At 41.2% G+C, this 16,096-nt stretch overlaps 1 protein-coding gene across 4 annotated transcripts in view; it reads right to left on the minus strand.

Annotated features, from left to right (window-relative positions):
* CLIP1 (CAP-Gly domain containing linker protein 1) overlaps window positions 1-16,096 on the minus strand; it is a 62,028-nt gene that overhangs the window by 26,913 nt on the left and 19,019 nt on the right. For all 4 annotated transcript variants that reach the window (XM_053993774.1, XM_053993771.1, XM_053993773.1 and 1 more), the window contains exons 4-8: window positions 9,386-9,510; window positions 8,171-8,387; window positions 5,071-5,268; window positions 4,604-4,707; window positions 4,013-4,073 (exon numbers count right to left, since the gene is read on the minus strand). In XM_053993774.1, the coding sequence (XP_053849749.1) occupies window positions 4,013-4,073; window positions 4,604-4,707; window positions 5,071-5,268; window positions 8,171-8,387; window positions 9,386-9,510 (705 nt within the window). The remainder of the gene's footprint in view (window positions 1-4,012; window positions 4,074-4,603; window positions 4,708-5,070; window positions 5,269-8,170; window positions 8,388-9,385; window positions 9,511-16,096) is intronic.

Consider the following 16,096-nt stretch of genomic DNA (forward strand, 5'->3'; position numbering starts at 1 on the left):
TGGCTGATTTTATAAAAAAATTACTTATTAACAAGGGGACAAAAATTCTGCACTGAAGTTCATATGACAAATCAAAACTTTAACTTTCTTTTTTTGATAGTAGCTGTCTCTAAGTCTTAGCCATAAAAATGCTTCTGGCCAAGACCTGGGAACATGAAGGCTCCTCTGTCACTATGGTTTGAATTATCTGAACAGAAATAGAAAGAGAATGGTTGTCTGTAGCTCCAAAACCCTCCTCTTTCCCCCCCTCTTCTCCTCTTTCAGGAAGGAAGGAAGCAACAAGATTCCTCAAAACCAGATAAAAAAGTGAATCAGCCTGGTTGCTCTGCAGTTACTGATGTCTAAATATATTGAAGAATAAGTGGAAGTAAGCAAAAAGTAACATCTTTGGAAGTCTAACAGGTTCCTAAAGAGAAGCAAGACACAGATGAACCCAAGTGAGCAAGTGCCTCCTGCCTTTTGCTTACAAACAGAATTTTTAGCAAGAACACAGAATATTTGATATTCTGGCTTGATATTCAGATACTCACTGAGGCCTGCAAGAGAGCCTGAAGTTTGGGAGATGCAGGGAAAGTCCAGCAGGTAATTCAAACCTGACCTGCACCTCTGAAGTAGAGAAGAGAAATAAATGAAAGAGGAATATAAAGATGGGGATGAGCTTCTTGTCTGCTTCTCCAAACACAGAATTCCTTCTGGCAGCAGCAAGTTCCTCCTTCCCAAAAGCATCCAGACATCCAAGGGAGCTAATTTTTTAAACAGCTGAAAACAGTTGGCCATGTTTCTATGGAGTTCCTTGGTCTACAAACACTTGGAAGTTGCTCCTTAGATTTGTCGATGTTTTCATTCCGTAGCAGGTCTGTTCCTCTCTCAGTGGAAGATCTTCAGGGTGTAACAGGCAAAAATGCTCCACAAGAACACAGATTATTCTTTTTCCTGCCCATAGCCCTTGAAAATGGAATTAAGTATTCTAAGGGAAATAATATTTAGCAAGTGGCTACAATTCAGTTTTCTCTCTGACACAGGTCAGTATTAGTTTTGATCCACAACCAAATTGTAAATAAGTCTGAAAAACCATCTGCTTTAAAAGCTGGAAATTCAATTCCAATTCAATTCTAATTCACCAAGGGGATCTACTAAAACCCAAGATATCCCAAATCTCATGGTTACAGAATTCCCCCTGTGTGCCTTTGGAATATGCAACCTTATGTTTTTTTACACTACATAAAACCCAAACTCTTTGATCATTAATTTTACAGATAGTGCTTTACTGCTCCAAAGATCAGACAGACCATCACTGATTACTAGTTTTTTTTTAAATCCCATCTCTTATATACTACAAAGGCAAGTAAGTTAAAATCCTGCCAAAATGGAAATAAAAGATTAAAAAAGAATCCTCCAGAGATCTTTGCTTGACACCTTTTTCCCCATTTAGAGATGAGAGATTATCCTTTAATCAAATCCGATTTCCAAGGGAGGGATTCCAGATTTCCTGAGGTAAAAATCACTGCAAAATTTGGAACTGCTCAAATTTCTTTCCTGATGATGTAGAGAGAAATTCTTACTGATTATGGTTCTCTTTGATGAAATGCAGGACACAGTGAACTGAGAAGAGAGAGTACCCCAAAAAGAAGAGAATAATTTGATTGTAAACCTTAACTTGGATGGAAAAGAAAAGCAGGAAAGAAAAAAAAAGACAACAGAGCCAAAGGAATCATCTTCCCCTTCTCCAGAGCTTCACAATTAGGGAATGATGTGGAAATGGGATTCTTACTCTGCATTGAACCTCCAAGAATTCCACCCAAACTTCGGAGGCCAGGCATCAGCATTTTCCAGTGTGTTCTGGCTATTCCTTCACTCCAGAATAAACCTCCCTGTGACATTCTCCATCAAACTGGGAAATCGTGCTGAGGCCACAAATCCCAAAAACCAGTTCTAGGATGGGGCAAGATGCCCTCCAGTCCCCAGGACACCACCAGGATCAGGAAGTGTCAGCCTGGAAACTCTCCTCTGCAGAGTGAAGATGTCCATTTTTAATGGAAACATCAGAACAGGGAAGTCAGGAGAAAAGATGGGATCAAAGAAGGAATACACAAGAGAAAGGAAGGGCACATGCAGATTTATTTCTAACAAAGCATCAGCCTGATGGGGAGACTGGAGGAGACCCAGATCCCTGAGGGATCTCTGCAAAGGGAAGCCCTAAGGATTCACAGCAGGATCCAGTTCTAGTCCTCAGAACTTCCTATCTTGGCTGTGGATGCAGCAGAGGAGGCAGCCTGGGATAAATTTACCTTTAAAAATCCACTATTTGGAATTGGGGAAGCAAGAGGGCTCCTTAAACATCTTGCATGGCCATTTCAATTATCAAGTAACACATTTTTTCCTACATAATTTGAAGAGGAGCTACATGAAGATACAGTAAAATCAGACAGCTTTGCACATTAATTGTTCAGAGGGTTTTAATCATCTATCCCCTTAGCATTTCATACAGGAAAAAAGGAAACAAATATGGGGAGATGAAGAATAGGCAGATTTTTTTCCCTTAGAAAAATTGTCATCTATTGAACAGCAGCAGGATCTCATAGGAGAGCAGGCAGGATTTTGTGAAGAAAACAGCTAAAATCCTACATTTAAATTAAGGCCACTTCAGGATGCTGGTCAGTCATGTTCTGCAAGCTTCTGGACTCTTCAGTGAGTTGCAAAGGTTTTGACCCTAAAGAACTCTACTGGCACTGGCCCTGTCTGCAGTTAATGGGCATTATCACGTTTAGTCATTACACACATTCTTTCCAAGAAATGTTGTAATTGCTCTGGAAGCAACATGCACACAAATACCAGAGTCAATGTCTCAATAACAGATTATGCAGTTAGTGAATCAGTATAAGCATTTTCTGCACACAATCTGTTAACATGGGATGTCTCTGCACATTGAAGTGCCCTCTTACATTTTCTGGGTCTTCCGAAATCTGCCTCTTTCGCTATCAGTAAAATTAAAAAAACAAACAAACAAAAATGTTTCACCTGCAGACTCAGCACTGCCATTCCAACACAATCAACAGGAGACATTCCATCAGCCTGAGTTCAGTTTAAACCCCCAAGTTAAGCAGCTTGACAAACCAGAGTCTTTAGGATGGTTTGCCATGACTGTCAATTGATTTAACAGAAAATAAAAAACTAAAATATTTTCATGGACTAAACAATAAAAGGAGCATTCTATGAAGAGTCTAGATAGGTATCTTAAAATGAATGGAAGACTAAAATAAAAGAAATGTTATATGAAATGAGTATTTTTTCATAAGGCTAGCACTTCAATCACAAATGCTTTATAGCAACACAGTTAACTAAGTTTGTACTTTATGCTGTGCAAGAAGTTCTAATAACTTTCTGATTAGACAATAGAGTAGAGCAACTAAAAGTATCTTGCTTATTAATTGGAATTTTGGGATAAAAAATTGGCAGTGCTCAAATACCTGAGAGCAATCCTTCCCTAAATGTTTTCTATTCTGATTGTGCAATAACACACTGTGCTGTAGCCCAACATTACAGTTCTATAAACAACAGACAAAAGTTGCACATTTGAATTGCTATTCAGATTTTATGTGCAAACTCTCAGGACAAAACACTCTCCATTAATCAACCTTCCCTAAGGGAAGCACAGGAATTACTCAAGAAATTGATCAAACAGGACAAGTAATTTTCAAAGGCATAAATATTAACTTGCAATTTTGTAACTTCAAATTTTTTTTTCTTAGTGGTTACTTTTAACAGCAAAAGGTAGAAATTTCCATTAATTTAATTTCTCTAAATAACTAGAGCCTTTCCATAGCACAGCCTTTGCTAAAGTGTGTAACTGAATTTGGGGTGCAATCCTGCAATTTTGGGACAATAGGCTTACTAAAGGACTGCAGAAATGGGTATCATTTTCATGTGGCTGGACCAGGATTGCATCTTTTAATGATTCCTGCCTTTCTGTGCCCTCCTGGATACCCCATTTACAAAGGTGGAGATATTTTACCTCTAGGTCTCCTTTGGTAATGGATTCTTCTTCCACACGGAACTGAAGGTCTTCAACTTTCCTGTGGGGACAACTCATTACAATTCAGGTAATTTTGGAAGCAAAAGCTTTCAAGCTCATTTTTCAGTGGAAATCAGAATGACAGTGACAACATTCCCATTGTACCAGCAAACTGCCAGGAACATTGAGGAGAAATATCTCACAGGAAACATCAGAGGGAGGGAAAACTTCTGTCCTTAAAACACTACCAGTGCCAAAGCAAGGCATCACTACTCCTGCAGCTCTGAAGAGGGTATTTTGTATTAAAACCCTTTAAATCCTCATTGATGCTCTCCTTTTGTCACCCTTCTGGATGATCTGAGGTGACCTAAATCAGCAGTTTGATCTCACATTCTGTATCTTCTACCATTCATGTAGGAAAGTGTCAGAAATTCAAGACACATCCAAAGCATCCACAGGCCTTCAAGATGTCACAATCGCATTGAAACTCCAGCACTGAGAAACATGTCTGGAGACAGGATGAACAGCAAGATGCACAAGGGGAGCACAAGGGGAACATTAATTACATTAATGAGGACAGTTTGGGGTTACCTTTTCTCTTCCTCAAGCTGATTGAGGAGCTCCACTTTCTCCCTGTCAGCTGCCTCCACCATAGCTCGCAGCTGGTCCATTTTTGCCTCCATCTCCAGCACGTGCTAATGGGGAAGAGGAACAAAACCAAAATTTACTAAGCTGGGAAATACAGGAATTTTTTCCAAGTTATGTACCTGTACCTCAGTAACCACAATTTGGTTAAGCGATGGGCCAAGTGACAGGAATGTTATCAAATCTGAACATCATCAAAGACTGCAGTGAAGGTCAACAAAAATGAGTTAAATTCTGTGGATCTGATATCTCATCAAGCCAAAGATCCTATACAAGGGAGATCTCACAGGCATGGATTATTTTACTTTTAGCACAGCACCTCTTACTCCCAGTCCTTTCCAATAGGAAAAGCCCATTTTGGAGGGTAAGTCCACTGTGTTAACTCTGTTTCAGAAGAACAGTAACTCTCTCACCCGGTCGTGCCCATCGCGAACCAGAGCCAATTCCTGCTCGATCTCCCCGACGTGACTCGTTGCTTTTGCAACTTCTGCCCTCTCCAGGTCCCTTTCTGCCAGGAGCTGCTCAATGTGCTGCTGCTTCTCCTTCAGGGCCTCCTGGAGGGCCGTGGTGCCCGAAATTTTTCTTGCATACCGGGAAGAGGTTTCTGTCAACTTCACAAAATAAATGTGTTAAAAATTATTCTGCACCAAGAGAAAGGAAACAGGGGTGTAGTGGGTACCTCCAGACTCCACAAACACAGGGTTAGTAAAGCAAATGCTTTCTGTGACCTACTGTACCTTCTCCTTTTACACTTAAACAACTTCATTTTCCAGAATTTAACAGTGGCCAACACGTGTGGTCAGAGCCCTGTAAGGAGGAGCAGGCAGAGGAAGAGGCAGGAGGGATGAAGTGAAAATAAAAGGCCTCAGTCGAAGGTGTAGACTCACACAAAGGCTGGCTCAGGATGCTCCGAAGCATCTTTTTGCATTAAAAAAAGAAAGGCAGCTTCCAAGCAAGCCAAAAACATCATGTCTCTATTTAACAGGTCATTATCTTGGGTCACCAGCAGCAGTCCAACACTTCCAAATGCTCCATGAAAAGCTTTGGGAATTCCCACCAGCATCTGGCAAATCTACCATGGCAAAAGCAGCCAGGATGAAGAACATTTACCTTGACCTAAAGCCAGCCTTACAGCTAAAACCTTCAAGAACAACTGGTATATAAAATAAAATATATGTTCCTATCACTTGGAATTCAATTACTTCTGGGAAAAAGATCTGGAATATTAAATTTCAAGAATGTAGATTAAAATTAATCAGGAGAATTGTAGCTAAAATGAAACCAGGTTTTCCTTGACCTTGCCCCACTGAATGGAATCAGTACCAGGGAAAATTCATTATGGCCCTACCAGCTACACCCTCACAAGTTCCTGAGCTAGAAGGGAAAGTAAATAACCTGAAATTACAAAGTAAAGTGAGCAATAGTTGTGAAAAAAGCAAAAAACTGAACAAAAAAACCCTCAGTGCTGTTCATAAAACCTGTCTTTAACAGCTGAGAAATTTGCTTAAGTATTAAATGAGAATGACAGCTCAGTAATTTTTAAAAATCCTCCAAATCACAAAGACTTGCTGTTGTATCCTTTAGCTCTGCCTAATCATCCAAAACCAGGAGCATGATCCTTCCAGAGATCAAAACATTGAATAGCTGCCACAGCCAGCCTGGAAAGCTGGCACTGGCCAGCAGCCCCAGCTGAGAGCACAGCAGGGATTATTCTCCTGCCAGCACAGACATCTCCCCTTCCCTGCTGCACAATCCCTGCCCCAGCTCCTGGATCCCACCCTGCACACTCTGCAATCCACTGCTGGTGCCCTTCCAGTCACCAGACAGAACAAACCACCTTCACTCTGATGCTTCATTGGTTGTTTCAGACCCTCCCAGTTTCCAGAAAAAAATCCCATTCCAGAGTGTATTGCTTTCTAACAGTTTTAAGTCTTCAAATCACCCTTCACTCTCACCTGCAAAACAAATCCAAAACTCTTCAGAGAAGCATCAGCTTCCTTCAGACTCGGAAATAAACACCAATGGCATCAGACAGCCCCTTAAGTCATTGGATCACCTACTCTAACAGCTGCTTTTATTACACAGGAAAAAGAAAATAGAAACAGCCCTGAACAACTGAGCAGTCAATTTAAGAGTCCAGAAATCCCCAGAAAAGTTTTAGCTTTCCTAGAAACTGAAGCAGGAAAAGTCTGCTGGGTCAAAACTGATTACAGAAAATCTCGTTTCTCCAGCAGCTTAACTTCTAAAGAAAAAGTCTCTGAATTATTTGGACAATCCTTTTAACTTGGATGGCCACCAAATGTTCACACTGCCTGAGAAAAAGAGTTGGAAAAAAGCTGGAATTTTAATTCCAGAAATAATGGATTACAGCAGCTTTGCATTTCATGACCTAAATCACGCAAAATCCCTGGGACAAAACAAAATAAGCAAATCCATTTTAGACATTCACAAGGTGTAACTTGGGGGATCACAGCACATGGAATAAAGCATTTGGTTCCACGTGTTAGTGCTGTGATCCCAAACTAGAGGGCACTCTGTGGCTGCAAGTGCAACTTCCAGAATGGATTAAGTAATGAAGTCCCACTGTTTGTGCCAAATAAAAATCCTTTTTGTGGCCAGGTATTAACCCTGGTGCCCTGACCGACTGCTGACCTCTGTTAATCTGCTTCAGTCCTGCAGGACCAGGGTAAGTCACCTCTCTGGGCACCTGCTGGTCAGTGGGACAGTGGGACAGGGAACCTGCTCCACATCACTGGGAGACACTCCTTCCTAATTAGAGCTATCTATGGACTGTGGTAAAAAAAAAAAAAAAAGCTAGGGAGACTGTGGAAAAATCCAATTATTTCTATGTTTTCAATTGCCATAAAAGAGTCTTCTCAAAATTCAGCATTGCCAGATTTCCATTTTACTGCTGCAACCTAAGATTAGGACATTTATGTAACACAGCAACTTCAAAAGAATCCATAGTAAGTGTATTAGGTGGAATTAGTACTGTGTTAGATTTCACCTGAGCCACTGCACTTGGCAACACTCAGCCTTTATGAATTCATAGGATTAAAACCAAATCTAAAAGAAAAGAAAGAGGCTTCTTGTCAGCAGAGACATGGAAATTGCTCCTGCTGCATTTCTCAGCTGACTCATCTCTTGAACAGCAAAAGGAAATTTTGAACATTTTAGCCAACGTGAAGCTTCCTGCTTAAATAAAACCTGTGTGACGTCTGGAAGCTTCGGTGCACACCAGATCCTCAGAAAATGAATTAAATGCAGATTGCAGCCAGAGAAATTGTCCTAAGCCCCTTTCTTGTTAGCTTGAATTAAACATTCAACTATTCAGCTGCTCTCCAGGGCTAGCTAAGATTTCCTTCCTTCATGCATGCTTTGAATGAAGAAGAGCACCGTGAACCCTGCAGCCCGCTCTGCCCACGGGCTGCTCTCGCCTGGCTGCACCGAGCCGAGCTGGGCGGGCCCGGGGCTGGGAGAGGGGGGGAGCATGCGGAGGAAAAAGCAGCTTACGAGTCCTGTGCGGCTGGGCTTGCTGCTTACGGAGGAGGCCACCGAGCTCAGCGAGCTCAGCGAGGAGGCGCTGGGGCTGCGCTTCAGGGCCGTGGGCGTGGGCAGCACCTTGCGCACGGCGGGCTTGGCCTTGGCCGGCGTGGTGGAGGGGAAGCCGATCTTGGTCACCTTGTGCACCGGGGCGAAGAGGCCGTACTTGGGCTGGCACTGGAAATACCTTGCAAGGGCAAAGCAAGCAGAGGAGAGCGGGAGTTAACTTCTTTCCACCTGCGCGGGCTGGGTTCATGGAGAATTCTAGATCAGGAGTATGAAAGTGTTAAACACGGGGATCTCATCCATGTTGGACTGCAGTTCTATGTAACACCCATTTGGGAAAGGGGCTTTGAGAGTCTGAAACAGCACGATCGCATCAGACTTCAGAAATCCAGAGTAAACACTGCAGCTCGAGTGCCTAAAAAATTCCATTCAGATTCAGTTTTATATCCACAGCTTTCCCCTTCATCACATTCCTCTGAGCTGCCAAAAGATGTGATGGCTCAGAGTTAAAAACAGAAATCAGCTTTTCATTAAATCAAGTAGTTTTATATTTTATTACATACATATCATTTATGCATATTTGATGATACAGAACATATATCTTTGGTTAAATATAGACAAAAGCCACTTACAATTTTAAGCTGTGATCATCTATGTTAAGGTGAGACAATCTTTGTAAAACCTCTTTTTAATGAGCTAAAAGACTATTCCTTATGGCAAATGAGAAAGTTAAATTGTGATGCGAATTAATGCCTTCTGATTGTGACTTATTGCTATACTGCTCCCATCTCTACCAGGAGGCATCTGTTGGAACAGGAGTTTCCAGCTCCTGGGATGCTGGAAGATTTCCCTTAAGTACAACTATTGGATATCCAGAGATTTTCTTAACTGAGCATTCCTTCCAAGCTGAGAAATCAAACAGGCATTTAAAAGAAGGAAATTGTCTCTTTTCCATTACCAGTCTATGAATAAAACTCACATGGGAGGAGAGATCAGCTCATCCCACGAATGTGAGAGAAGTGTTGGCATCAGAGAATTCAAACCCTCCCCACCAGCAGCAGACAAGGCAGCTTTAGAGCCTCCCTCCCTCCCCTGATTGAAAATTTCACGGAAGACATAAAAACCCAAAAGAGAATACAGAGAAAAATCTCATAAAGTAAAATCTGGGGATGCACCGACCTCGTGCCAGCAACAGCTCCGTCGTTCTTTCCCAGGGGCTCATCCAGCTCCACCCCACACCATTCTCCTTTAGCAAAGTCAGTTTCTCCCAGAAAACGCACGACTCCAGCTTTTGTTCCTCCAACCTAAAGCAGGAAGACACACAGCTGCATTTAATGCATTTCCAAAACAAAACACCAAATTCAGTGAAGAAGCTTTTGGCATAAGTGTTCACAAAGCACAGGAATGGCATAACCAGTTCTTATTTCAACTATGTATTGTTTTGTCTATGAGTTTGAATTAATGTTGAACAAATACTGATCTTCACAACTAAAAATATATTTAACAAGACACAGTATAACCAATGTTCTGAATGCAATAGGTTTGTGCTAGAGTTTCACATAAATTTCTACCAGCAGATTAAGATTTCTAAGGTCTGTTTGCTTCTTACTCTAATTCTGTGAGGAAAAATAAAAGAAATTAAATGAGAAAAAATTCCTTTCATATTTTCTCTAAGGAATAATTCAGATAAACTACACAGTACAACCCTCTTGTATTTAAAATAACTGATATAAAGCATGATACAGAGCACTTGGCAACCCTGTAGATATAACCAGCTATTTGAATCCTCGGGGAGAGGAGAATCATTTTATCTTTTCTTCACTTTCAAGAATAAAAAAATCCAACCCAAACACTCCTAAATGAAAGCCTAGAAAGCAGAGGCTTTCAAACTTATCCTATGAAATATTTACAGCCATTCCAATTACTGGCAATGTCTGTGAGCTACAGCTTTTCCTAATACCCAGGGGATGGAAGAATTAAATTAAGCGAAGAAGGAAAAGGTGTTGTGTGGCTGACACTTGCCAGGAAGAGCCACAGGATTCCTGCAGTTCAGGAAGACAATATGTTGTGCCCTAAATTTGTGCAAATCTGTCCAGCCTGCATGCAGCATTGTGAAAACAGGGACATGGTGATGGAAACCTCTTCAAAAGATTCACTGAATTTCACATGGAAAATGCACCAATGGCTTGAAAATGTCCACCTGTGTTTTCCAGCACACCTTGTACAACCAGGAATATTTTGAGGCATTGGCAGAGTGCTTGAATGAAACCTTCTATTAAAGACTGTGTAATTAGTAAAATTAGTAAAAATTAGTATTTCATGTAATTTTTACAGCAGACATTCTATTTCTTGGGGGAACTTCCCGGGATTACTGGAGAACAACGAGCTCCTGTGCTGTAAATTAAGGTGCATGGTCACAGCACACGAGAAAATTCACATTATTCCAGTTGGGAAGAGCTCACTCACAAGGTCACCTGTGAGGAATCGAGGAATTTACAAGTCCACAAAGTCCCAAGTCAGTGCCCAGGAGCTGCCACACACATTTCTGCTCCAGGGGCAAGATGAGGCTTCAGCTGATGAGGAAAAAGAATCCTAATCCACACAAACCTCAGAAAAACAGGAAGAATAATGAATTTTTAAGAATATTATTCAAGTGAAAAAGGTGGCAGAGGCACCTCTTGTCCACATTTAAGGTGGCAGCCCCTTCTCTGCCATTAGAAGCAATTCTGGAACAACTGCAGGTCACCTTCAGATCCTGCTTTAAGTGTCACTGTAGCCACTTAAATTATTACTCTCCATGGAACAAAAACACACAAAGTTTACAGTTATCATGACAGCCTAATATAGTAACTCGTAGAACCTTTGGTATTTGGTGTTCTTGGCAGAGAACACACAAACAAGCACCAGGACTGGCTTAGAAAAAAAGAATTGTTACCATTAAAGAGTTACAGAGAATCCAGATCTCTGGCACAGTGGTGAGGAGGGAATATACAACACTGAAAAAGTAATCTCTGGGAATAACTACCCCTTAAATTGAGGGACATTGAGGGCATTCACCCTCAGACATTAGCTACTTTTTCTAGAGGGTAAATATCTTAAGTACAAACATAAAAATAAACTTTGACTGCACTATCAGACCACACTGAGTTCCAAGTTTTCCTCCTTATTCCTTTCCTAGCAAGTCTGGGTAGGGGTTTTTGTCTCTTTAGGTGAAGACTGGTTAGTTCTGCTTAGAAGCTTTTTCCCCACTCAATTTTGTTCTGTTTTCTACCTGAAAAAAAAAAGAGCTAAATAAAAAGAGGCTCTACAAACCCATTTAAGAAATTAGACAGGAAAACTAGAACAATGGCCTAGATAAGGAGCATCCCTTCAAAGACAATAGTCAGGTTTGGGGTTGCACTGAGAGATCCCTCAAGCTCCTTTTCCACAACCCTTGAGCCAGGCAATGGGATTTTTTTCCTGTTTCGTGGGGTATGTTTGTGGTGATTTTTTTGAACAAACCCAAATGATTTACCTAAACACAGCCACCCAGCACCTTTCCATAGGAAGGTGAGTGGGGTAAATGAGGTAAGAGGTGTCTGAAGCACCGAGGTGGAACAGGATAAATCCATGCAAGGATTCCCAGGGACAGGAAAAACTGCTGCAATCTGTCCCCTCCAACTCACACTGCAGATCAACCTCTAGAGAAGAAATGCTGGCTCCAGGATAGCACAGATTAAACTCTGTGCAGAATATTCATCCTTTTCTGTTTCACACCTTGGCCCTGCTCATCTTCCACGTTTCTGTAAAAAAATGTGACGTTTATTACGAAGAGACCACATTCAAACCACAAACTGGGAGACACAACCTGGAGGAATCTGGCAGTGCCCAGAGCCCCTGGAGCTGCTCCAGCCCCTGCAGTGACCCAGGGCTGGTGGGAGGCAGCAAATGCAGGAATTCAGGTCCCAGACCAGATGGGGCTGCTCAACAGCAGATTCCCAGGAGAAGCAGCAAAATGACTCCTCTGGTAACCATGGCACCTGGGTTATTTTGAACAGGACTCAAGGGACAATGCCAAAGAATTTCTGCTGTTTCCAAACCCAGTCCAGCTTCTTTGAATAACCAGCTACTACATTTCTCTCTGCACATTCTGTGTGTCCTTACAAGAGCAGGAATTAGAGCACCCTGTGGCTGTAACGTGCTCAGAGAATCAGTGAAGGTTTATATGGGCAGTTTTGTTCAGTTTTAAGCAAAAGCTTTCTAAATTTCAGGTCAGCCCTCCTTTATAAAGCCTGAGACTACTGAAGGCTTCCAGTCATTCACAGACATATCTCCTAAAAAGTGCAATTAGTACCTGCAAGTGACAACACCTGCCTTGAGAATAAAATAATAATAATAATTTATTCCCTTGGTAGTACAATGTGAGGTGCTACTGTACAAGACAGTGTGGTAAAGGCATTTCATTATGAAAGTTGCTGTACATACACACTTAATAGTGCCATAAATGGGAAAAAAGATCCTGACATGATTAAACTCAACTGTTCCAACCCATATGAAAAAAGAATTGTACTTAAAGAGTATAGCATCTGTTATAGAAAAATTATTTTTTAAAATAGTGAGAATTACAGCAAAAAAAGGTAAAAAACACAACCCCAAACCACAAAACTAGCTGCACTTGCCAGCAGATCTACTTCCCAGTACTGCATGAAGGACTGAAATAAAACCCATCGATTTCTAAAAGAAACACAGGAAAAAAAAATATTAAAAGATTTCTGAAAGTTCTATGAAAAAACAGAGCACAACTACCACAAAGACAGTTTTCCATGACCTTCTTTCATGCTAAGGCAGGTCACTCAATAATGGATAGAGAGAAGAACTGCCAGACCTTTTCTCAGTCAGTTCCCCCACTCAATAGAGTCAAGCTGTGAAATACAAAGCTGTAATAGTCCAGAGAATCTAGGTTAGACTGCAGGTCATGGTGAGGTGAGGAATTTTGCTTGGAACTCACTAGAGTTATGTCAAACACATGCAAAAAGTGATTAAATTCCATTTATCCAATTATACCTGAGCTTACATTAATTTGCTGCCAGGTAAAGTGAAATAGCAAAATGGGTTTGGAAACCTGAAGTGGTTAAAAAGCTCCTGGTGAAAGGATAGGGGGATAAACACGTCAGACATTGTGAGAACCTTTGTGGAGCCACATTTCCAAAGATAAGGAGAAGCAGGAAACAAACAAACCAGTGTAATCCAGGGGCAAAAAAGAGAGATGGTCTAAAAAATGAGAGTGTGATTTGAGCAGTGCTAGTGGAAAAGGGGACAGGCAGGGTCTGAACCTTGTCAGTGTAACAATATCACTTATTCACACCTGCCCAGAGAAGATAAAAAGTGATAACAACTGCTCTGTCTCCCCTTCTGCCCCAGCACCAACTTGTGGTGACTCCTGAAAGCATCACTTGGGTGTTTCTGCATTTTAAGGACAATTCAGCACCACAAAATGGAAAAGCAAAACCCACCCAGCCACACAGAGCCTTTGAAACACCTGGGATCCACCAATCAGGTTCTCATCAGAATCATCTTCCTCTTGTTTCTCCAAATTTAGAACCGTTTCCAGCTGGCAACAGAAATGGTGTTTAATTGATTTGTTCACCCCTTCAAGGCCAGAGGGGATAAAGTGATCATCTCCTCTGGTTCTCATGGAACAGGTCTTCACATTTCACCCAGTTCCATCTGTAATTAACCCTGAGCTAATTTCTGTGGGGATGTTTTTGCAGCAGAGCTGATATCCATCAGGAAACACCCAAAGCTGGACTGGATTTTGCCCAGAGTCCTAAAGACAACAGGCAAATCAGCACCACCAGGCATTGTATGATATCATTAGCACTTAGAGAAGATTGGAACCCTTCAAAAACTGGTGGGGCAGACCCAAAGAGCTGGTTGAAGGGGTGGGAGAAAATATCCCCTGGGGTCATTTCCTCACAGTAAATCCATTATTAAAGGAACCCCAAACACATACAGTTTGTGTGTGATATCTCTGAATCCATGTGCCTGCCTTCCAAAGGAAGTTAAAGATCCATGAATTCCTCACCCTATTCACCCATAAAACAAACTGGATAACAGCCACAGTAGCCTTGGTTATAGGACCCATAAGGGTCTGGAAATGGGACAAATAAAGCCACGACCACGTGCCACCCGAACCAGGGTAAGCTGGACCACACGGTGACACCTAAAGAGGTTTTTATGTCCAGCACACAAAATTTAGGTTAAGAATTGGAATTCTTTTTTTCATCCTTTTTCTCTCAATACCCTTGAGCCCCACACTGGGCGACCAAGATCTGTCTTGGACCAGATTTCAGCCAAAGTCTGGAATGGACTCAGCAAATAAATGAAAAAAAAAAAAAAAAAAAACCAAAAACAAAACAAAACAAAAACAAAACAAAAACAAAACAAAACCCCAAAACAAACAAACAAACAAAACCCAAAAAAAACCCCCACAAACAAACAAAAACCCGCCCAAGAACAACAACAACAAAACACACCAAAAACCCCACCGAAACTCGGCAAAAAGGAAAACCCGGACGGGATTTCTCCCGGAGTCCGGAATGAACCAGGACTGGATTTCTCCCAGAGTCCGGAATGGACTCGGCAAAACAAAAACCCGCACTGGATTTCTCCCGGAGTCCGGAATGGACTTGGCAAAAATGAAAACCTGTCTGTTTTCACACTTAATCACTCCGTTATTCAAACATATTTAAATTTCAAATAAATCAAATTTTACTGTGGCCTCTGGCTCTTTGTTTTGGAAGGCTACAGAGCTCTGCAGCATCTACCATGCAGGTACACTCAGGTTTTAAGGAAGACACCTCAATTTTTCCCTTTGAACTTTAGCACCATAAGTTCTTAAAATCTTTTACTGCAAGATGCTTTTTCTTGCTTGACTCATCTTTGAGCCATATTCTGAATTCCTGCTGAATTCCAGTGAGTTTTTCAAATAACTAAGGATGTAAATATACTGAGTTCTTAAAATTATTAATGAAGTCAACAGCTAATTTTGAAGCTAGACTGTTAGAAAGTATTTAGGATCTTAATAATAATCCCACCACATAACTCCATAATGGCATTTTCTCCATTAAATCTATAGTTTTAGAGAAGGAAGCAAAAGTGTTTGACAAAACTGCCATGTTTTAGTTTGTCAACATTTGCTTGCTCTGTCAGTTTTGGCCTTTTTTGCTGAGATTAGACAGATGTTAGGTATTTGCTTTAGACTATCTTATTTCCTTTTAAAAATACCTACACAACATCCAACACTGGATCAAGGCAAAACTGAAACAGTGCTAGAACATCTCCCAAACTTTAAACTGGCCTTCATCATTCAGATGTTCCATCCCAGCAATTCTGTGGATTAACGATTAAGGATTAACGATGGCAGTTTTTCTGTGGCATTGGATATTATGGGCGAGTGATTTCACTACCTAAAAATGCAAGAGTGACTTCTGCTGTTTCCACTGATTGGAACAGGATTCAGGCAAGCCTTGATCGTGTGGATTCTGTGGCGTGCAAAGTTCTGTGAAGGCAAATTGCAGCTTTTCCTGAACTGGTGGGCAGTCTCCACCTTCTACTGGGCTGTTTCCATGGAACTTGGAAGAATTTGCTTTGAAACCTCTCCACTTCTACCCAATTTGGTTGCAGTCAACTTGCAAGTTCAAAAGCAAGGCCAAAGTGGGCAAAAAACTTCATGTGCAATAAAATAGGCTGTGCTACCACACAATCCTTCACTTCCAGAGAAAACAGTTTAGTAACTAAAACTGACATGCTACTGAGGTTCAATTCATTCATTCAACTCAAAAGGAAATTAAAAAAAAAAAAACAAAACACTACCAGCAATTCCATACTACAAAAGCCACATGTGAATTC

The sequence above is a fragment of the Vidua macroura genome, chromosome 18 (assembly GCF_024509145.1).
Source record: "Vidua macroura isolate BioBank_ID:100142 chromosome 18, ASM2450914v1, whole genome shotgun sequence".
Classification (NCBI taxonomy): Eukaryota; Metazoa; Chordata; class Aves; order Passeriformes; family Viduidae; genus Vidua; species Vidua macroura.